This window comes from Theobroma cacao, chromosome 7, assembly GCF_000208745.1.
Source record: "Theobroma cacao cultivar B97-61/B2 chromosome 7, Criollo_cocoa_genome_V2, whole genome shotgun sequence".
Classification (NCBI taxonomy): Eukaryota; Viridiplantae; Streptophyta; class Magnoliopsida; order Malvales; family Malvaceae; genus Theobroma; species Theobroma cacao.
Window position 1 is genome coordinate 2,090,948 of NC_030856.1, and position 23,063 is coordinate 2,114,010.

The following is a 23,063-nucleotide window of genomic DNA, read 5'->3' on the forward strand; positions in this document are numbered from 1 at the left end:
TTGAAAGCAAGTGATCCCTTTGCTTGACAACTCTGTGAAGTCAACATCTTGATCAACCCAAAGCACAATAATTTCAACTACCTGGTTTTTTTTTTTTATGTAAATAATAAAGATTAGCACAAGTAAACCACTAAAATTTGATTGGGACTAGGCGAACAAGTGAAAGAAATGAAAATGGAAAGTAGCCTTTGATTTACCTGTGTTTAGTTGATGGCTCAAACGTACTCATTGATGTTTAAACATGCCTTTGCAACTTCCCCTGCAATCATCTCACAGTTCTTCCCTGTAAGGTGGTAGCTCACCCCAAAAGCCCCAAAAGCTCCTGCCCCATTGAATGGTCTTGGCGTCTTGCTCAACTAGTTGCGGTGTCTTTTTAAACAATTGAAACAGTGAAATGTAAAACAAAAGTATTAATGTTACATGTTATAAGGGTAAAAGAAAAAATAGGCATATTATAATTTACAAGCATTTTAGGTCAAAAATTCATTAAAAGTAATGGAATCATTCACTAAAAGTGATATTTTAGACCAATCTTCTGATTACAGTGTACTACTCAATCATTTAAGTAATTTAAGTAAAGACTTTGAAAAATTATACAGTATAATATTATTAAAGACTCTAATTGCCTTTGCACATACCGAATAAAAGCTTGAACTTAATTCACTAATCAATAAGAAAAACTCTTAATCATCAATAACGATTATGTTGGGAGGATAAGGAGAATGAATAAGGTATTTTTAGTTTTTGTGAATAATATTCCTGCCAAAGTCCATGAAGATGGCTTCAAAGGATTTGGGATCAATTTGGAAATGTTGTCAATACATTTGTAGGGAGAAATAGAAGCAAATACAGTCAGAGTTATCCTTTTATCATATTTGGATATTTTAATCAAGCTAGGAGAACAGTTCAAAGTTTAAATGGAGTCTGGCTTCTTAACCAAAAGCTAAAGGTCAATAGAGCCAGCTATGGAAGCCATGATTCATTTTGAAGGAGGAAGCAAAAAGGAAGCTTCTTATGCACCTAGTGTTAACCACTTAGGAACGGAACCTGCAGTGGGATTTTGAGACAACTTGGCTTTATTCACTACGCCATCTTATGCTCTGTTATTGAAAGGTCCTTTTGAAAAAGGTGGAGCTTCAAATGAAGAGAGAGAATATGATCTTCAATGTCTTAACAAGCATGGAAAACATGCTTTGGTTGAAGAGAAGTGATGTGGTAACAACATAATGTAATTCAGATTTAGCAAATTTAATAGAATTATTTAAAATGGAAGGCATTTCAGGGCTGCTTATGAGGAGTTTGTCTCTCAAAAGAATTTCTGCTAACCTTTGAGGATAAGGAGCTGTTGGAAGAGCTCAAGGATAAAGGTTGGGATTGGCTTAACAAATGGTTTACTAAGGTGGAAACATAGTTAGAGAATTTTTCATCAAAACTCCTTAACAAGTGGGTGATTGCACAGGATATCCTTTTGATGTGTGAAATAGGCATATTATAAATTATAAGCTTTTAGGCCAAATTCATTAAAAGTGCCATTCTAGACTAGGTTTTGGTTGTAGTGTCGTTCTCAATCATTTAAGTAATTTAAAGACTTTGAAGATTATGCCTTAAAATAGACAAGACTAAAGTTTTCAGGGTGTATACCTCTGTTTTGGCATGCACATATGTCTTTGAATCTATGAAGAAACCTGTTGTCATCTTGGGACATCCTTTTACACTGAAATAATGCAAAGCCGATAAGACAAAGTGATATCCCCTTGGACAAAAGTCAACAAGGCTTGGCAGTTCTTTAAGTGATAATTCTCTTAATTGATCAAACTTTATCTCCTTTTCAGTTGTCGCTTCTGCTTCATCTTCAAGTTCAAATACTTGCTCCAATTTAGAGTTCCCTTCAACTTTTAACTCTTCAAGTTTTGGAAGACAACGAGCAGATCCAAGAGGAAAGAGATGTTTTAACTTTTTGCAATATTTAACAGAAATTATGGTCAAATTAGGAAAGCTTATAGGTTGGAGATCATCATCTGATGATGAACAAACTTGATCCTCAGCAATGATTTGGTCCAATTCATCACAATTTTGTATTTCTAGGTTGACCAACCGTGATAAACTTCGAGCAATTGTAGGTGAAAATATGTATCTTAGCCTCTTGCAATCAATCACCTCCAGAATTGTAAGGTTTTCAAGAGTTACAACTTGAGCGACATCCTTCCATATAATCTGCTCTTCAGATAAGTCCTCCAGGTGGAGTTCCTTTATACGCCCATGAACTTGGAATACTTCTTCATGACTCCCAACTGCTATATATTCTTGATTGCAGTTGGCTGAAATACGCAATTGAAAGCTATTTACCAACTCAGAGAGATATAATTCCTGCAAATACAGACACCACCAAATGTCACTAAATACGTTCCTTTTCTATTAGATTGGGAATAGATGAGCAAATAGTACTCATAATTTTTTAGATGCCAATTCACAAGAAATCCTTACATTTTTAATGATAGGACATATATATGTTTCAAAATTTAAATCCAAAATTTTCATGAAATGGTCTGAAAGTGGAATCCAAAGACATCTAACCTCTTTCAAGTTTTTCTCTGTTAATTTTTAACATAAAACCATTTATGGCTTTCCTTTTCTTGTGTTTTTTTCTTTGTCATTTTTTCTTTAAGCATGTTGATTTGAAAAGTATAGATAAAGTGGTAAAGTGTTAATTTTTTTTAATTTACCTAAATTACATAAAAAAAAAAAACATAAAAGAAATGAACCCCCTGGAAAGCCTAACTTTCTCAATCTGTTTCTCTTGTCTGCAACAGCAAGTAGAAACACTTTGAATAAAAAAAAAAAAGGGAACTCATGGCCAAGAAGAAAAAGAAAACTTAAATTGAAGAAGAAAGAGAAAATTCGAATCAGAGAAAGCAAGAGAAACTAGAATCGAAGAAGAAAAAGGAAGCTCGAACAAGAAAAAAAGCAAGATTTGTCGTCTTGAAGAAAATATATGATGAACCTCAATTCAGAAACAAGGACAAGGAAAACCCAAAGATCCCCACAAACAAATTAAAATTTGTTTTTCAAAATAAATAGTATAAAATTTTTGTTCTGCAATTTTAAAAAATAATTGGATTAGTTTGTGAGTGTTGAAAAAAAGATTTAGCTCAAAGGCAAAATCCAAAACCATAATTGAAGGAAAAGTGTATAGAGAAATACCTCTAGCTGAATTTGCTCATTAACTTCTTTTTGAATAGTGAAATTTCTCAATTTAGGACAGTTGCAAACTTTCAACTTCTCCAAGGATGGTGATGAGATGAGAAAGTTTTCTGAACTCAAATTTATCAAGTTTACAAGTTGAAAATCTTGTAGGCAAGGGAGTCCAATGGCACAATGAGCTGGCCCTTTCCATATGCTCTCTAATGCTGGTAATAACCGTAGCTTCAACCTTCTTAAATTTGAGAGTGGTACTGCCTGATTTACCTCACATAAAAAAAAATATAAAATTTATTAATTAATAAATAATGAAAATGAATTCTTTATACTTGATCTTAATTACTGAGAAGAAATATATTTTGTTAAAAAAAAGTAGAAAGAAGTATTAAAAGTTAATAATTTAGAAAGATTAGATAGTAATTATTTATATATTTGATAATTAAAAAAAATCATTAGAAAAACAATATACGAGACCATTATTAAAGGAAAAATGAAGAGATAAGAGGTACCTCTAGCTCAGTCATTTCTTTATCAAAAGCAAAGACTTGCTTTAATTTTTCGCATTCAGATATCTCACACTTCTCTAGATGCAACAGACTTTGAGCAAGGCAAGGTGAAAAGATAGATTTCAATTTATCACAACCATAAACTATTACTTCCTTTAGACTTTGTAGGCTTACATGATGAGTTGGCTCTTTCCATAAACTCTTCAATGTTGGCAATGACGTAAGCTCCAAATAAGTTAAATTTGACAATGGTTGTACCTGATTTTCCTGACATAAAGGAAAATATATAATTTTTTAATTAATAAATATTGAAATATGAATTCATTGTACTTAAATATTGAGAAGGCATATATTTTAAAAAAATTATAAATAATATGTATTTAAAAGTTAATAATTTAGAAAGATTAGATAGTAATTATTTAAATATTAAATAATTCAATAAAATGAAAGATAATTAGACAAAGAATATATGAGAGCATTATTAAAGGAAAAATGGAGAGATAAGAGGTACCTCTAGGTCTACCATTTCTTTGTCAAAAGCAAAGACTTGCTTTAATTTTTCGCATTCAGATATATTAAGTGTTTCTAGATGCAACAGACTTTGAGCAAGGCAAGGTGAGAAGATAGATTTCAGTTTATCACAACCATGAATTGTTACTTCCTTCAGACTTTGTAACCTTACATGATGAGTTGGCTCTTTCCATATATTCTCTAATGCTGGCAATGACGTCAGCTCCAAACTTCTTAAACTGGAGATTGTGCGCGTCGGACTTTCTTCCTTTCCAAAAAGCCAATTCATTTGAAACACTGATTGCAACTGCTTACAATCGACAATGTGCAATGTTTCTAACCTTTTTAAGAAGCTAATCGATGATTGACCATGGCACAACTCTTTCAAAGAAGTCATGAATGTAATGTCTAACTTCACCAAATTAGAGAATGCAGTGGTTGGACTTTGTTCTCGTGTTGTATCGAACAAGCATTCTAGATTTTCACAATATACAAGCTCAAGAGAAGTTAATTCCTTTAGTCCGCGCTGATCTACATTTGGGACAATATTTTTGTGTTCCATGGTGACCTTGGACAAAGTAAGCTTCTCCACATTGCAAAATAGCTCCTTGAATGCATTTAATGAGGATGAGAAATCCTTAATTCTCAAGGTTCTCAAGCTCAGCCCCTCCAAAACTTCGATACCTTCATAATATTCACTTACAGCTATATTGTAGCTTTGTAGTTTAGGGAACACAAAGTTTTCTTGAGAACATTGATTAGTAGAAACTGTCAGTGCTAATCCAGTCAAACCAGTCAATGAATTCAGCTCCAATAAGTTAGCATTGTTATCACTTGTCATGTGTAGCTCTTGGAGTGAGGTCAACCTGTTACAAACAAACACAAAATGTAATTAATGCAATAATAGCACTTTCAACCGAATGATAAAAATAGCAAGGTAATGAAATGAATAAGATAACATAAACTTTTTTATTTCTTCATTCTTAAAGCTACTTTTGTACTACGGGTTGCAATGTTTCATAATAATAGCAGTGACCAAAAGCTCATGCTAGATATATATATGTTTGTGATAGTCAAATCAAATAAAGTAAATAATAGAGAAAAAAGATAAAATAAATTATATAAAATTAAATAACTGAAAACAATAAGATAAACAGTTTTACCTTGGTAGCAAGTTAGGGGGGAAATAACAGTATGGCCCTTCATCGTAAGAAAAATATAGTGATTTTAGTTTATGCAATCCCACTAATTCTTCTGGTAGCTCATAAATATTAGTCTCCAGCAATGCAAAAATCTCAAGGTTTTCCAGATTCCTCAATGATGAGATGTTCTCAAGCTCACAATTTATAATGCACAGAGTTCGAAGGTTTGTCAAGAATTGAAGTGCTTTGAGTGCGAGTACCACATCTTGAAGAAGTAAAACTTGGAGGGTTGTCATTCTTTCAAAAAATGCACACGAAACTCTCAGTGAATTGTTTCCTGTGAGAAACAAAGTCTTGAGTTTTGAAAATTTCACTTTGTTAGGAAGATGATTGATCTCAATGTTCCATAAGGAGATTGCCGTATAACATCCAAACCTTTCACTCATAGGCCATTCCGTCAACCAATCTTTTACCATGAATATGTTTTCCCCTCTCGATGTTATCCAATGAGCAAAATCACGAACCACATCATGCATTTTTATATGTTCTTTATCATTAGCTTCCAATAATAAACCAGACTTTTGGAGTTTTGACAGTGCTAGATGAATTTCCCTCCTTAAGTCTTCCATGAAGTAATTATTATTAAACAATCCCTGACCAATTCCACATATAGTCAACAATTCAATACTAATCTCATAATCTTCCGGAAAAAGGGCACACAACAAGAAACATTGCTTGATATTATCTTGATCCAAATAATCATAACTAAGCTCAAGGCATGTATAAATACCTCCACAAACATGTTGATTATCCAAATGCCTTGAGCTCTTGAGTCGTTTATTTGCTGCTATCCACGCATCTAGACTTTCACCTTTTAGAGCCTTTGCCACAGTTACAATTGCAAGAGGCAAACAGCCACATTCAGGAGCAACCTCCTTCGCTACATTCAAGGTGGGAGAGTCATCTTTCAGACCAGCTTTGTCTTTGAATAAAACCCATGCTTCATGTTCAGATAAAATGTTCAGCTTAAATTCCTCTTCACAATCCATTTTACAACAAACTTGTTGATCACGTGTAGTTAAAAGAATTTTGCAACCCTCGTGTTCACCACCGAATGGAATTCCTATAATTTGCAATTCAAGTTCTTTCCAAACATCATCGAGAATTATGAGAATCTTCTTCTCACTTTTTAATCTCCGCCATAACTCTTCTGCTTTTCCTTTTTCTGTACTTGCTTTAAAGTTAAAATGTAAGATTTCGGCAATTCTGTCTTGAATTTTGTTGAAGTTCGGAGTTTGGGACACTGTAACAATCACAACTTTATCAAAGAGCTTTTGTTCCGTAGCTTGCTTCCCCACTACTTCCGCCAAAGTTGTTTTACCCACTCCTGGCATTCCATGCAATCCAATCATGTTCACACCATCACTTTTTAAAGCCTCCATAATCCCACTGAAAGCTAACATTGAAGATTCGGAACGCATGAAATCCTTGGGTACTATGAACTCTATTCCTTGAAGAGGAGGACGCTGGCCGACTCGTGAAAAGTTACAAGTCTCTAAAAGCTTAGAGATATCAAGTGTCTTCTTCTCTACTTCCTTACTTAAAGAGGATCTCCAGCTCATACCAGACAGCCATTTGGAACGCTTGTTACTTTCTATTTTATCTGACAAATTCTGCACATCTTTCAGTTCTTGTCTTGCCTTCGTTAGCCATTCCTCAACGTCATGATTAATTACCTCAGTTTGCCTTTCGGCTTCATTCACGTCATTCTGTACCTTATCGATTGCAAGTATAAGTTGTTCCCTCTTTGCATTGAAATCTTCAATAATTTCATCAAAACCGAAAATAGGTTTTCCCAATTTCCCTGCCAATTTTTTCAGAGCATTTGTAGTGATATTGGCAGCGACATTGGAAAACACAGAGGTTGCAAATTCAGCAGGACTGGTTTCCTTAGTATCCATTCACTGATTATCTGAGGTTGAAGAACAGGTTTGTTTGAGCAAAAGTAGTAACAGAGAGACAAAAGAAATTATTAAAAATTTCATTTTGTAATATATAAAAGTAAAAAAAAAATCAAAAAAAGAAAGAAAATTGCAAAAATCAACTTCTACAAAGCTATATTGGAAGCTATGTTCTTTAGTTATTAAATATTAATGCATTACAAAATTGACTAATAATGACAAAATTTCATAGTTGAAAATTTGCAGTGGATTTGGTTGACTAATAACTACTACTAATTATTAAGAAACTGTTTCCCCTAAACCCAAGAGATCAGCTCACAGAAAAATAAAATAAAATGCAAATATCTGTCAAGCTAAGATGAAAAGAATAGCTTAATTTGAAAATAGAAAATATCAGCCAAAGCATCTGAACTCGAAAATATATACTCAACTGTAAAACCAAGAAGAGGATGAAGATTTACATACCAAGGAAATATATGTGAACTTTGAGGAGCCAAGACAGAGCTTCATATATTTCAGACACTAACAAAGTCGGTGAAGGTTTTTTTTTTCTTTTTTTTTTTGACAAATAAATTATTTATACTCATAAGGACATATTTACGAAATAATAGTGACTAAATTTCATAGTTGAAATTTGTCAGTGGATTTGCTTAACTACTAGTAGGAATCAGTTTTCTTGTGGATTCCAAATAGTAAAGTACCGAAAAATCAAATATCTACTCAAATGTAAAATCAAGACAACTAAACCGCCAAAGAGACAGATGAAAATTTACATACCAAGGAAATCTATAGATGAACTCAGGGGAGCCAAGACGGGCTTCTGTTTTGATCCAGGCAATCTCACAAGGTCGTTGAAGTTTTTTTCTTTGTTTTTTTATTTTTTTTTGTGTTCAAAGAAAACTGAAGTTGAAATAAACTTTGCACTGCAATGATGAGAAGGCCAAGGAATTAATAAATAACAGACTTACACTTGTCTTCTTTTTAATGCGTATAGATAATTCTGCTTCTGGAAGGTACTGAAATCCTTTCTTGAAACTTACCACTCTGTTCTCACTACTTGAATGTGAAAGGGTAAGAGACAAATACAAGTTTCTAGCTCTCTGCTTCACACAAATGCCATGAGTGGATTGTAACTGTAGACGATCAAAACTGTTAATTTGGCCACACAAAATAATTCAGTGCCAATTTTGCATGTAAAGATTGCAGATGTATTCTCAAATGCATAAACCATAGAAGAAAATGATGCACATATATACCAAGGAAACATGAAGTTTGAGGACCCAAGGCCAAGCTTTTCTCTATTGATCAAAGAAAACTCAAGTAGAAATCAAGTTTGCACTATAATAACCAAAAGCCCACTAGCAGAGGGAATTAATAAACAACAAATATCTGTCAATCTAAGATCAAAAGAACAACTTAATTTGAAAATAGAAAACATGTGTCAAAGCATCTAAACTTGCAAATATCTATACTCAAATGTAAAACCACAGAAGAAGAGGATGAACATTTACATACCAAAGGAGTAATACATGAACTTTAAGGGGCCATGACAGAGCTTCTATTTTGATCCAGCCAAAATATATTACAGAAACTGACAAAGTCGGTGAAGGGTTTTTTTTTTCTTTTTTTGAGTTCAAAGAAAACTGAAGTTGATATAATAAACTTTGCACTGCAATGATCGGAAGGCCAGGAAATTAAAACAACAAAAAGACTTTCACTTATAATTCTGTTTCTGATAACAAAAACAGTAGTTGAACATAGAAAGTAGAAACTCTTAAGGCAAAGACTTGTTTTCTTTGGAGTCGTGGAGATACTCTGCTGGTTGGCTTTCCAGGAAGTGTTATTGGAACAGACCACCTTCAACTTGCATATTGATGTTATTGGAACAAAGTGGAAACTTTAAAAAACGGGTGAGCATTATGGTAAGTCTAACCTTATTGTATGGTCAATAAATATAATTAAAAAAAATAATAAAAATTTGTTTGATAGTTTAACAAGTAAACTATATACTTAATTTTTAAGCATATCCATTTTATTTTATGTTAATAACATAGATCATTTTTAAATTTATTTATTTTTTAAATATCATTTAATTTTAATTTTATTTTTATCTTAAAATATATGAATATTTTTATTTTTAATAATAACATTATTTCTAAATAATTTAATTCAATCAAAATTTTTTTTTTTCTCAATTAAGCTTGTTATCATGGTAGGTTACGTTAAATCTTACATAGTTACATCAATATTTAAACAATTTTTGTTCCACTTTTATGATTTTTTATGTTAATTCTTATATATTTGCGTTAAGATTTTTTAATTGTTAATTTTTACTATAATTATTTTTATCCTTATTATTATTCATTTATAAATTAAAATTTAAATATTTAATTTTTATAAATATTATATTTATTTTAACTTAATTGATTTATTTTGTTAAATTTTATATATTTATATTAATATTTTAATAACAATTATTCCACTTGCATAATTTTTTACTTTAATTTTTATAGATTTACGTCATACCTTTTCCTTTTTTTTTTAATTGAACATATTGTCTCCTATGATTTCAATATATTGAATCTGTATAAATCACTAGTTGCAAACAAAAAAAAAAAAAGATCTCCAAGCTTTCTTTTTTCTTTTTTCCTTTTCCTAAATTTGGAACAATAGAGAGTCGACTCCTAATTCTTTGAACAACAGCTACATAGATCAATTACTGAGTGTCTAAGTCAAATGCTTGGGTGCATCCACAAACTTCTGTTGAATTACTTTAATAAAACTTAAGTTAATTTCTCTAAAAATTTACCATGATTCAAACGTAAGTTCACACCTTCTATTTATATTAATTTCTTTAATATAACCTTTTATTACGTAAGTTCAGACTTTCACTTATCTTCTTTGGAATGCATGCAGATTATAATTCTGCTTCTGATAACAAAAACTGTAATTGAATATAGAAAGTAGAAACTCTAAGGCAAATTAAGACTTCTTTTCTTTTGAATCTCTTTTTCTTTTTATTGTTACTAATTTTTCTTATTCATATCCTTAGTGAATGACAAGGGCCCCAACATCTTATGCCTTATCATTGACCAATTCTCTCACAAAAAGACTGGAAAAAAAAAAGTAAAGAATGGAGTCATGAAAACTCTCTGCTAAGGACACTGGTTTTTTTTTTTCTTATAATTGGGGAGGGGGGATTCGAACTTTACTTTTTAAGTAGGGAGATTACACACCAACTAATAAATCAAATGTTCGGGTGCAGCTGAGGACCTTGGTTACCTTCCAGGAAGTTTTATGAAAACTAGAGGATGGGCTTGCGAGGATGTCAATGTATAGAAAATTTTTGAAATTCTGCTTCAAATTCATTGAATGAATATATTAAAATGAAAAGCCATAAACTTATATGTATTATATGTGTGAAACTGATGGCTTTTCCGTCACATTTAACAATAAATTGAAGTGGATCAAACCTTAAGCAGCTGATTTTTGAAAAAGCATTTGGTTAATTCTCACTCAAAGACAAAATATTGATGAAAGTCTAATTAATGCAAAATTGACTTCATCAGAAAATCATGCCTCCTCGTGGTTAATTAATGTATCTGTCTGATTATTTCATTGGGAGGGTAAAATAAAATGAATGCCTCTTCTCCCGTCCTTCTCCTCTTCCCTAAAGAACATGTGACAGTGGGTCCGCACTTTGAATATTGTGTGTAATAGGGAAGAAAGAGGTTTGGTCAGTCGTCACCTAATTCATTATCTCTGCTCTAAAGTTAACAAAGAAATATTAATTTGGAATTAGGACTCTTCTTAGCTCTTGCTTTCGAAAGAATTAAGTCTAACACGAAAATCTTATTTATCAAAGTAAAAGGGAGATTCTTGGAATTTTCCCAGATATTTTTGATTCATGGTGGAATATTTACGCCACAAAATTTTTGATTCTTGGAATTTACTTTTATTCTAAGGATAATTAAGTTCATACCTTTCATTTTTTCTTTGTGTATATATGCAAATGAGACACAAAATTATTGGTGGAATTTTGAATTATTGATGCCTTTCTTTTTGTCGTTTTTCATTTATTTTTCAGTATTAATATCTGATCTACTTGGTTAGTTTACATGAAAAACACTTGACTCTCCTTTTAAATAGAAACTACTATTATTATCTCGTAAGTGTCTTTAAGAGTTATCACTTTACCCTAATTTATATTTCTGTAGCAATTAAGCATTACTTGGTAAATTATCTTCTAGAAATGGGTAACGACCTACATTTAGAAGCATTTTGTGAACTTTTGCGGTGCTAAATCATCATGGACAAATTTTAGTGAACAAAAGATTCTTCCCGCAGCAGCTTTCTAATAAATTCTTATACATGATGTAATCATGAGTGTTGTTTCTTGAGCCGGAAATGACTTTATTTATAGGGATGAATAGAATATAACATATCCAACTTTGATATTCAAATAATAGAACAAAGTCAAGACAAGATAAGTGTTTTGCTTAAGAAAAAGAAGAATAAAGGAAAGGAAGACAGATAGGCCAATTTGGATTTAGTTGACTTATAGTTACGATGACTTGCACTCAATCCTATAGATGGGCCAAAGAAATTGAATTACTTCAATGAAGCATAGATTTCCCCTAAATAAAATTTACTTTTATTCTAAGGATAATTAAGTTCAGACCTTTCATTTTTTCTTTGTGTATATACGCAAATGAGACACGAAATCATTGGTGGAATTTGAATTATTGATGCCTTTCTTTTTGTCATTTTTAATTTTTTTTTCAGCATTAGTTTCTGACCTACTTGATTGGTTTACACAGAAAACACTTGACTTTCCTTTTAAATAGAAACTACTATTATTATCTTGTAAATGTCCTTAAGAGTTATCACTTTTCCCCTGTTTATATTTCTTTAGCAATTAAGCATTACTTGGTAAATTTTCTTCTAGAAATGAGTAAGGACCTACATTTAGATGCATTTTGTGAACTTGTTGTGGGGCTAAATCATCGTGGACAAATTTTAGTGAACGAAAGATTCTTCCTGCAGCAGCTTTCTAACATATTCTTATACACGGTGTAATGATGAGTGTTGTTTCATGGGCTGGTAATCGCTTTATTTATGGGAATGGATAGAAAAAGATATGCGTTTTGCTTAAGAAAAAGAAGAATAAAGGAAAGGCAGACAGATAGGCCAATTTGAATTTGGTTGACTTATAGTTATGATGACTTATACTCGATCCGATAGATGGGCCAAAGAAAAAAAGGGAGAAAAGGATGGAGTTCATGGAAATGCTCTCGTAAGGACCCTGGTTGGCTTTCCAGGAAGTGTTATGGCAAGAGGATGGGACTTGCGAGGATGTAAATGTATAGGAAATTTTCCAACTGACCACAATTGTTGAAAGTCTGCTTCAAATCTCTGAGTGTTCTTTTTCTTTTTTTGTGCTCCTACGAATTTAGAAGAAAATCGATACATTATTATGAAGACTTCCTTGTTTAATGTAGTCATCAGTTTCACAATTAGTTCAATCTTTTTTACTGAAGCATATTTATAGTATATTGTCCTTGTTTAATATACTTGTATAAGGATTAGTATAATTTATGAAGGGAGCCTTGTGATGAATGGTGGTAGTTTATCTGACCGCCTTCTGATGCATCTTTCTTTATCATGAAGGGAGCCTTCACAACCAAATAAAGTGGGACAAAAAGAACAAGCATTATTAATTTTATGTTAACAAGTAGTATAGCATATAACAAATAAACAAAAATCAGTGATAGTACAGAGCACTGTTATTTCTCTTCGTCCCCAAATAGTTTCTCTAGTTCAGAAGCAACTTCTGCTGTGATTATTTATAGTTTTGGCAGAGCAACACTAACTGGAAAGAGACTTTTCAGTTTATTGCAGCCTCCAATTCTGGTTTTATTCAGTGCACATAAACATAGAGGTTGGAATGAATCCTTTGATGATGATGATCCAATTCCAAGTGCATGTAGAAATGATCCAATCCCATTTTATAGTTCTTTTTACTAGAATTTTCTTTTGATATAGAGTAATCACTTAATTTTTTAAAATTCTTTTGGTGAACTTGTTGCATGGCTATACTACCATGCCTAGATCTTGTAGGTAGGAGTAGCAATCAAACTTTTCAGTATTTCAATAAATCACTCGAAAACTTCTCAAAATAAAAATCTGCCTGGTTTTAATTTTTCATGTCTTAATTCCTACCTAACATATTTACACAACTTATTCACCAAAAATTTAAAATACAAAAAATAAGGATAAGAAACAGAGAAATTTCACTCTTGTTTTTCTACTTATTGCACATATAGAGAGCAACATAACATTGATTGGGTAAATTATTGAATTCGATTGAAAACTCCATTAAGCAAACATCTTTAACAGGTCAAAAATTATTTTTAAAATTTTTGATTTTGTATAATATTTTAAAAAATAATGATCAAAATTGAGTTTATTTTTAATGAAAAATATCCAATAGATACAAACAAAATGGGATGGAGATAGCATGTATTTGTAATAATATTCGGTTCCGTTGATGAATATTTTTGCTTTCTTTTCTTTTCTCTTTTTTGCAAAAAAAGAATAGAAAGGAAAAGGAAAAATAAAAAAATAAATAGCAAAAAAGAAGAGATAAAAGTATCAAACTGGTACGGAATTTTAAAAAATAGTCATGTAATATGGATAATTATGGAAATAAAATGTATGCTATGGTAAGAAAAGGAAATTAAATTGAACTTACTAATTCTCTTGCTTTTGAGCCTTTTTTGTCTTTTGATAGGGTTAGCTTTTTAGTCTCATGGTTTATGATGCTACCAATTTTTTTGAGTAGCAGATCCGATTTGGAAATTGTACAGGATCTCTTCACCCTCACCAGCAGTTTATATTATGAGAGTCTTTTGCAAATTAACTTGAGACTTGAAATGACATGTCAGGTGTTAAGATAAATAAAATCCACTTTTCAAAAAAAAAAAATCTAATTCTAAGTGCATGTAGAAATGGTCCAATCTCTTTTTAAAATTCTTATTGTAAGCATTACTTGGTAAAATTTTTTTCTATCAATGAGTATTTACTTTATTTTAAATGCTTTTTATGAACCTATTGCCTGGCTATACTACCATGGTCAGATCTTATAAGTTGGAGTAACCATCAAACTCTCAATATTTCAATAAATCACTTGAAACTTTTATAAAATAAAAATCTACCTGCCTTGTATAGGGAAATTAAAGTTTAATTTTCCATGTCTTGATTGCTGCATAACATATTTGCATAACCCTAAATACAAAAATAAAGATAAGAAACAGAAGAATTTCAAACTTGTTCTTCTGCTTATTATACATATAAAGAGTAACATAACATTGATTGGGTAAATTAATGAAAGCAAGTGATCCCTTCGCTTGACAACTCTATGAAACCAACATCCTGACCGACGAAAAGCACAATAATTTCAAGTAACTGTTTTTCTCTTCTTTTTTATGTAAATAATAAAAGTTAGCACAAGTAAATCACCAAAACTTGATTAAGACTAGGCAAATAGGTGAAAAAAATGAAAATGGAAAGCAACCTTTGCTTTACCAGTGTTTACTCATTGATGTTTAAAAATACCTTTGCAACTTCCCCTGCAATCATCTCACCATTCTTCCATGTAAGGTGGCAGCTGATAATTAATCCAACTTTCTCGGTACCATTCTACGGTCTTGGTGTGGACTACATTTTGAGCAGCGGCGGACCCTTCAGTGACGTCTTGCTTAACTAGTAGCGATGCCTTTTTAAACAATTGAAAAAGTGAAATATAAAATAAAAGTATTACTGCAGAAGGTAGGAAGGAACCAAAGTCAGCGTACCAGTTGGAACCCCAACCTGCCCCAGCGAAGCTTACGCCAGGTGGTTTGCCGACAGGGGTTACCAGCCCACCATCACGGGGTACTCAGAGTGAATCGTCAGGTGGACCGGGTTGCCCACTTAATCAGAGCACAGGAGCCTGCAAAAACAATAACCCACAAGGCATGTCAAACTTGCCATGGAAGTAAAACCTGCTTACATTTTGTAGTCTTCAGCTAATTGCGTGGTAGGCACGGGCTCTTGTGTTGTGTTAGTATTCATCATAAGCAGGCAGGCTTCAGTTTGTAATTTAAGCATTGTGTAAGTGAAGTAGAATTATGCGTTATCTTGTACTTTGTGACCCCGTTGCTAGATAGCTAGAAAGGGCTACTTGGGCAGACGGCTGAGGGGATGCTCTTTGCACTTGTAAGGTGATGTTAGAAGTTTGAGAAAAGGGCCATGCTCTTTGGTGTTTTAGACTGAGATGGTGAGTTAGTTTGACTTCCTTGTCTTTGTTGTAGTTGCTTCTTTTGTTGCCCATCAGAGTTAACTAGTGTAATTTATCTGTTTCTCCATTCATCATTATCAAGTTGATATTGATGCTAGTTGAGCTCAGCTGGGTGTTTACTTATATGCGGACGATGGGTGACGATGCTTTCAATGTTGAATGCTAATTTGCCACTATTGATCTCTCCACTCAGCTTTCGTATGCATTTCTGTAAGAGACATCATTATTCCTATATCTGATTGCCATCCAACATAAAAAAAAAAAAAATCTCATGTTATGAGGGCAAAAGAAAAAAATATACATATTATGATTTATAAGCATTTTAAGCCAAAATTCATTCAAGTTGGATTTAGAAAATTTTTTTCTTTTATTAATTTTCGATGATTTAGAAAAGAGAGGTTTAGTAATTTTCAATATTTGTGAATTTTGGAAAGATAATGTTAAAAAAATCATTAGTAAAATTATGTTGCAATTAGCTTTTACATTTGTTTAAGATAATAAATGCATGCTGCCAATATAAATGTTTTGTTAGGAAGTAACAGAAAAAAATTAAGAAAATACTTTGTGCTTTCCATCAATTTGTCAGCCTTGTCCATCAAGTCCAAAACGGAAGCAATGAGGGTGCGCAACTAGAGAACGGGGAATGGACAGTGTGGGTTTCAAGAAGAGTTGTGTTCATTGAAATGATAGAAATTTTTGTAAGCGTAAGTAAAATGATATAAGTGAAAACTTAAGCTCTCCAAGGTACAATCGGCATACCTTATAAGACATTGGAGGCTTGCAACTTGGATGGGACTACTCATAAATCCCAAAGAAAGTACACATAGCAGTCTATGCATCTAATTACTCATAAATCAAAGGGATTACTTTAATATTCGTTTGATTTGGTTACAAAGGTCAATTAACTTATGACTTGACACGTAAAAAGTCGAAAGCTAACTTTTTCTATTTTCAAAAATTTAGATTAGTTCATATCTTTTTATTATATCTAATTAAATCTCTGAATTGTTATTTTTCACTATATATTAAAATAATTTTAGATGAAATTCATGGATGACTATTAATCCCTTAACATTTATAAGGCATGTGAAAAATATGATGTCATAATAAAATACTGGTTATATTTACTAATTAGATCAGTAAACTATATTTATTTTACCATGTCATGTGTCCATCATTGCCGCATCATATTTTCCACTTGTCCTACAAATGCCAACATTGTCACATAATATTTCTCATGTATCCTATAAATGCCAACATGACAAGGGATTAATGCGTCCATGGATTCTATATATCCAAATAAGGGAGAGTGTTTGGATAGTGAAATATTATATTTTAGAGCTTAATTAAACAGCTTTAAAAGTCTCTTGCGACATATAATGTGAAACATCCGCGGCCAAATCCCCAACAAAGATTGTGTAATCAAGACCCTCATCTTGCCTCTTTTCCCCGTATCCAAGTGCCGCCCAATTCAATCTAAAATTCTATAAACAGAGGGAAGAGAATCCATAATAAATAATAAATAATTTACAACCGTCAGAGCTATAATTTCTTACTCTATCTCTTCAAAGTAAGAAAGTAACTCGAACATCCTCAAAAATTGTATGAAATTCCAACTACGTGATGTCAAAGTTATCAGTTTTATATCTCCTATTTGACATTTGCATTGTAATTTTGAAAGAAGTATTAAATAAATGTATATATCCATTAGATTTGTGTCATTTTTTTTTATGTTAAACTTGTAATTTTTACATCCAAATGTTGATATCGTTTTTCCAAAAGTTACATTTTTCTTATTTAAAAGCCATAAATAAACATATATATATATATATCCATTAGATTTGTGCTATTTTTTTCATATTAAACTTGTGATTTTAACATTCAAATATTGATATTGCTTTTTCAAAAATTATATTTCTCTTGCTTAAAAGCCATAAAAGCATATTGAGTTCGGCTAAGTTAAGGCCTATACATATCAAGAAGAAGTGGGCTTTACCCCTGTAACATGGCTAATTTGATGGAAAAAAAAAAAAAAGCTCATTTTCAGAGCTACTAGTAAGTCCAAATTTTTGTTTAAAAAAAATCATCCATACGGTTGTAAAATTATATCTTAATTTCACCATTTTACCATATTTGTAACAATTTTGTAATGTCATGTCAATATTTATTATAATTTATTAATATATCATATTGATGTTATCTGATTTAAAATAATAAATAATATTTCAATTATTAATACTAAAAATTTATTTAAATATAAATTAAAATAAATAAAAATTTATTTAAAATTGTAATACTATATATGTCTAAAATATTAAAAAAATAAACTAAAATCTTAAATTTCAATCTTTTACAATAATTTATCTTAAAACTAAATTAATATAAATTATTATTTTCTAGAGGTTTTTCTTTCTTGCAGATTTTTTTTTGTTTTGCTGTTGACTTTGATAATTATGATTAGGAAGACGACATTAACTTCTTCTTTTTTGTTTTTTTTTATTAAGTAATATTATTCTGTTTTTAATAAGATATATATGAATCATTATTGTTTATGGAATTAATGAAAAAGAAATTTTTTTGGCCTTCCCACTTTATGGGTTGTGGGTCCCGCGCCCGTACGAGTGCGTTCAAACAAGCATCGGCAGGGGCGTCAAATAACCTGACGGTATTCGCCCCCACCCCAAATAAAAATAAAAAATATAAATATAAAGTAAATAAACAGCCCGAGACCCAGAGAAGTTACGGACCCGAAGCCTGAGAGGAGTCGAAAAAGGAAAAAGAAATTGGTTAGTCTCCGTCGTTCCCTTCCAAACCTTAAAAAGTACAACTTTCCTGGCCTGCTCCGGAACTCTCTCGAACTTTCTCTAATCTACCTATTATACCCTCCCACACTTTATACTCCTAAGTTCTGTCTATTATGGCTGTACCTCTTGCATTGTGAACATCTCCATGCTCGACTACCTTCACCAGCTGATGGAATCCTTTTCCTTCTAGGTCTTCCCGCTTGGCTTCACCAAGGTGGGGGCAAGACGATAATTTATTTCACATGAGGGGGGATGTCCCACTCACTAGGATGCCCTACAGGCCTAATGGATCATGAATAACCCTCCACCAAAACGGTTGTCTTATAGTAGTCAATGCAGAATTCAATGGCTTCACGATTGCATTTACTGAAAAATACAATAAACTCAATCGTCAAGCACAATGTAAATGCTATGTCAATTACTGTTCAAATAAGAAATAAAGATATTCTGATCTTATTGCTGCAATGGCATGGCTGCATGGCATTAAATCTGTTTAGAACTCACAAGATGAACATGTCTTCCTAAACAGGTTTATAAGTCTGTCCATCTTCCCGTCTTTAACTTCAAACTCCACTCGATTGATAGGCTTAACTAGAAAGCGATGTGCATCATTGAACCGTTTGCTCAACTACCTGGCAACCCAAAGGCTGAAGGGCGTGGTCACCTTGACGGCTTCCTCGTACCTGTCATGGAACCAATGCTGGAACATATCTCTGATGAACTCGATCAAAACAGTGATTGGCATTTGTCTTGTATGCTTCAAGCATGAGTTAACACATTTCGCAATGTTGGATGTCATCATTTGGTATCGCCTTGCCGGTGAACATGCACGTGCCCATTTCTCAGGCCCTATTCTCATAAGGTCAGCGTGGGCTCCCGAGTGAATCTGCTGTAGCTGGTTCATATGTCTATTGAAATCAGCCACTTTATAGCAATCTCGAACAAGGGTAAAAAGCATACAAACATCGTCGCGCTTGAACTTGTTTTTAAAGTTTTTTTCAAGTGGTAACCACATAAACCATGGTGCGCTTCTGGGTATGCATTTTGGATTGCTTTCTTAATGTCGAGATGCTGATAAAAAATGAACATAGTGTTTTCAGGACAACCAACCGCATCACGCAGCTTGCTAAGACACCACGTCCACGAGTCTTCGTCTTTAACATGGCCGATGCCAAACGCAACTGGAAATACGCACTTGTTCGCATCTTTGCTTACAGCGACAAACAGAACACCCTTGAACTTGCCTTTCAGATGTGTCGCATCAATTGCAACCGTAAGAAGCATTACATCCCTAAACCCCCGAATACAAGCCCCGTATGACCAGAAACAATATTTGAATCTTTCTTCCTCATTAGTAGCTACTACAGTCACTGTGCCAGGATTTTCTTGTTTCAACATATAAAAATATGAGAGTAGTAGTTGAAATGACTCCTCCGGTGGACCAAAAACAAGCCTCTCCGCATACTCCTTCGCTTGCTAAGCCTTACCATACAAGCATTCCAATCCCCACTGAACCCTCATCTCACAAATTATGTCCTTAGGTCTCAATGCTACTCCATTAGCTCGAAGCTTGTGTGACATAAGTTCACCAATCATCTTTGCACTCGTAGTTGAAAACCGCCCTTGCAAACCATCAACGGTACAGGTGTGTACTTTGTGGAATGTCCGAACTTGCCAATATTCTCCTATATCAGGTAACTTCGTTGCACGCACACTGAACTTGCATGCCTTGTCCTTGCAACCAACCTCATAACGAGCTTTACATGACATTTTTACTCTTATCGCAAACTTCTCTTTTATAACCAACATGTTCAAAGCTCGTTTCAACTCAGCCTTTGATGAAAACATTTTTCCTTTGTATAAGCGATCTTCAGCACATGTCGACTCCTTAGTGGTAATTGTTTGGAAGGAGAACCTTTCTGCACCTGCAATTACCCACGTACAAGATATCCCTGTATTTTCCCTTTCTTGATCACTGTCATCGAGCAATGCATTAAGGGAACAAATCCCGTTCTCACCAGTGATGGGGTTATTGTATATGGGGTCATCACGCTAAACATCTAGGACATCAACACCTCCAACAGGTTCCGTTTTGCCTTCAACATTATTACGAATTGGAATGTCACTGTCACAAAGGCAGTCATCGTCTGAATTGTCATCTTGCCATTGTTCAAGCCCATCATTTGAAGTGTCATCAAATCTATCTTCACCAGCAGTGAACAAATCCTCATTTCCCTCATCAAATGCAGTATTATCCTCTAGTGTCGTAGTGTCACCCTCCAACCTCACATTGTTGTCCTTAAGTGTCGTATTCTCATTTAACAATGGCATTATGCACTCTACAGTTTCACTTGATCGTTGCATTTGTTAGAGAAAAACAAGAAATTGGTTTGATGCACATCCTGATCGAAATTGTGTAGCCAACTATTCTGTGAATGTCGTTTGTCTACCGGGCTGCAAAAGCTCTTGTGCATACCTCAATTGCCATTGTTATGGGTTCCGAATCGAATGCTGTGGTATATGTGAAGCATTTTAAATCTCATTTTGATTGATCTGATTACCATGTTGTCCAACTTCTTCATGTGACATAACATTTGTTCGGCGTCCCTTAATGCTGACATACACAGTCGAAACATTCCTCTGTTCTAGCAGAATTAATGCAACATCCTCATCGTCCTTAATAATTGGCCGTGATAGCTCTCCAGGCATATTGATCAATGCATGTAACTCAATCTTGTCAATTTCTGAGTTTACCCCAATAAAATCTTCAACCAGCTTCATCAAGCCCGCAAACGACAAATCACTCCTAACCTCCCGCATTCGTGACTCACCACCCTTGTAAATGCCATCCACCCACTGACCACCATGTCTTATCACAAGTCGCACAATTGGAACCCCACTGAAATTTTGAAAAAAAAATATTGTTAATCATTTTACACAATACACGTCGTGATAAAAAATTTATCAGTCGTGTTGTTACACGCCATGCATATAACGTAAAATATTGTAACACATCATGCATATCAAATCAAATGTCGTGACACGTCATGCATCACTATCGTGACATGCCAATCACAGTAATTACTGACTCGTTACACCAACAACCATGACACTGTAAAAACCCAAAAAACCAGTTTATCCACAACACGCCAGGAACAACCGTGACACACCCAAAACCCAAAAAACCAGTTAACCCACGACACGCCAGGAATAGCTGTGACATGCCAAAAACCCATAAATTCAGTTGTCATGCCAAGAACAATTGTGACACGCAAAAAATCCATAAATTCAGTTAACCCACGACACGCCAGGAACAACCGTGACATGTTAAAAACCCATAAATTCAATTAACCCACGACACGCCAGGAACAGCCGTGACACGCTAACAACCAAAAAAACTAGTTAACCCACAACACGCTAGGAATAACCGTGACACGCTAAAATAACGCTAACACATGTTATAGATGCATGGCGTGTAACAACTCTGGGCAATGTTTCTAATCTAACTTCTAATTTACACCAAATGTTTCAGAAATTTAAGTGTGTTGCAAAAATAAACCCAATAACAGGTACCTTGATGTCATCTCTGCTATAGGGTCCGTTAATCTACGATAATGTGGCCAGATGCCTAGAGATAGACCATAGCCGATGACGATGGTGCTCAATAGAGAGTTCACAGAGCTTATACAGTTCAGAGATCTAAGAGAGTTGACGACGATGGTGCTCAACAGAGACTTGCCAGAGTTGAGACAGTTCAAAGAGTTGAGAGAGAAAGATGACCGAGCCTAAACAGCTGCGCGCATTTATTTTTATTTTTTTCTATTTTCTCTTTGGCATGAGGCATATAGCTCAAACAAATGAGCATTTATTTGAAACGATGTTTTTAAGGGTATTTTGGTCTACTCATGCTTATTTTTTGCTAGAAACAGATAATTTTATATGGATAGTTATTTCTAAAATCACCTTATCACAAGGTCCTTTTCTTACAATTTTCTCTTTTTTTTTTTGCTATCATTTCTTGTCTTCTTTTTGCCTCAAATGTTTTTTTTTTAAGTTCTCATTAATTAAGAAGATACAGATTACTACTTCCAAAAAAAAAAAAGAAGATAAAGATTACAAATGGGACATAGACATCATTGCTATCAAAGCTTTTGAATGATTGATAAATGTCTTTTAGATTTTTGTCATTTTGCAATCATTTTTACCTTGGGATCCATTTATTTCTGACTTTCTTGCTTGGTAGGTTTAATGGCTTTCATGGAAAAATACTTGCCCTATTTTTTTTTTTTTGGATTAAATTCTGTGTTTTAAGGGATTGAAGCTTTACACTTCGTTTAACACAAGGAAAAATGGCGAAATACATCAAACGATTCATATAGTGCAAGGATCATGTTTTGCTTGAAGAGAAGTAGAAGGTCAAGGCACATCTCTACTTTTTGAGCTATCATTTACAGATCCTTAGGAACGTTTCCTCCATGGCTGGTGATCTAACACAAGAAAGAAGATCATCTAAGCCTAAATTGTTCTAATCAAAGCTATTTCGATTCATTGATCCCTCGATTATTGTTCTTTATTTTTTTCATTTTTCAATCAATTTTATC

The 23,063-nt window shown here is 33.3% G+C and overlaps 1 protein-coding gene across 1 annotated transcript; it reads right to left on the minus strand.

The window, feature by feature from the left end:
• On the minus strand, nucleotides 171-7,317 carry LOC18593539 (probable disease resistance protein At4g27220). Its single transcript, XM_018124172.1, has 7 exons — nucleotides 5,378-7,317; nucleotides 4,637-5,080; nucleotides 4,192-4,453; nucleotides 3,708-3,971; nucleotides 3,202-3,465; nucleotides 1,642-2,367; nucleotides 171-369 (listed from the first exon to the last, which is right to left on the minus strand). Exons 1-7 carry the CDS (start codon nucleotides 7,315-7,317, stop codon nucleotides 271-273), a joined length of 3,999 nt encoding a protein of 1,332 aa, XP_017979661.1. The 3' UTR covers nucleotides 171-270.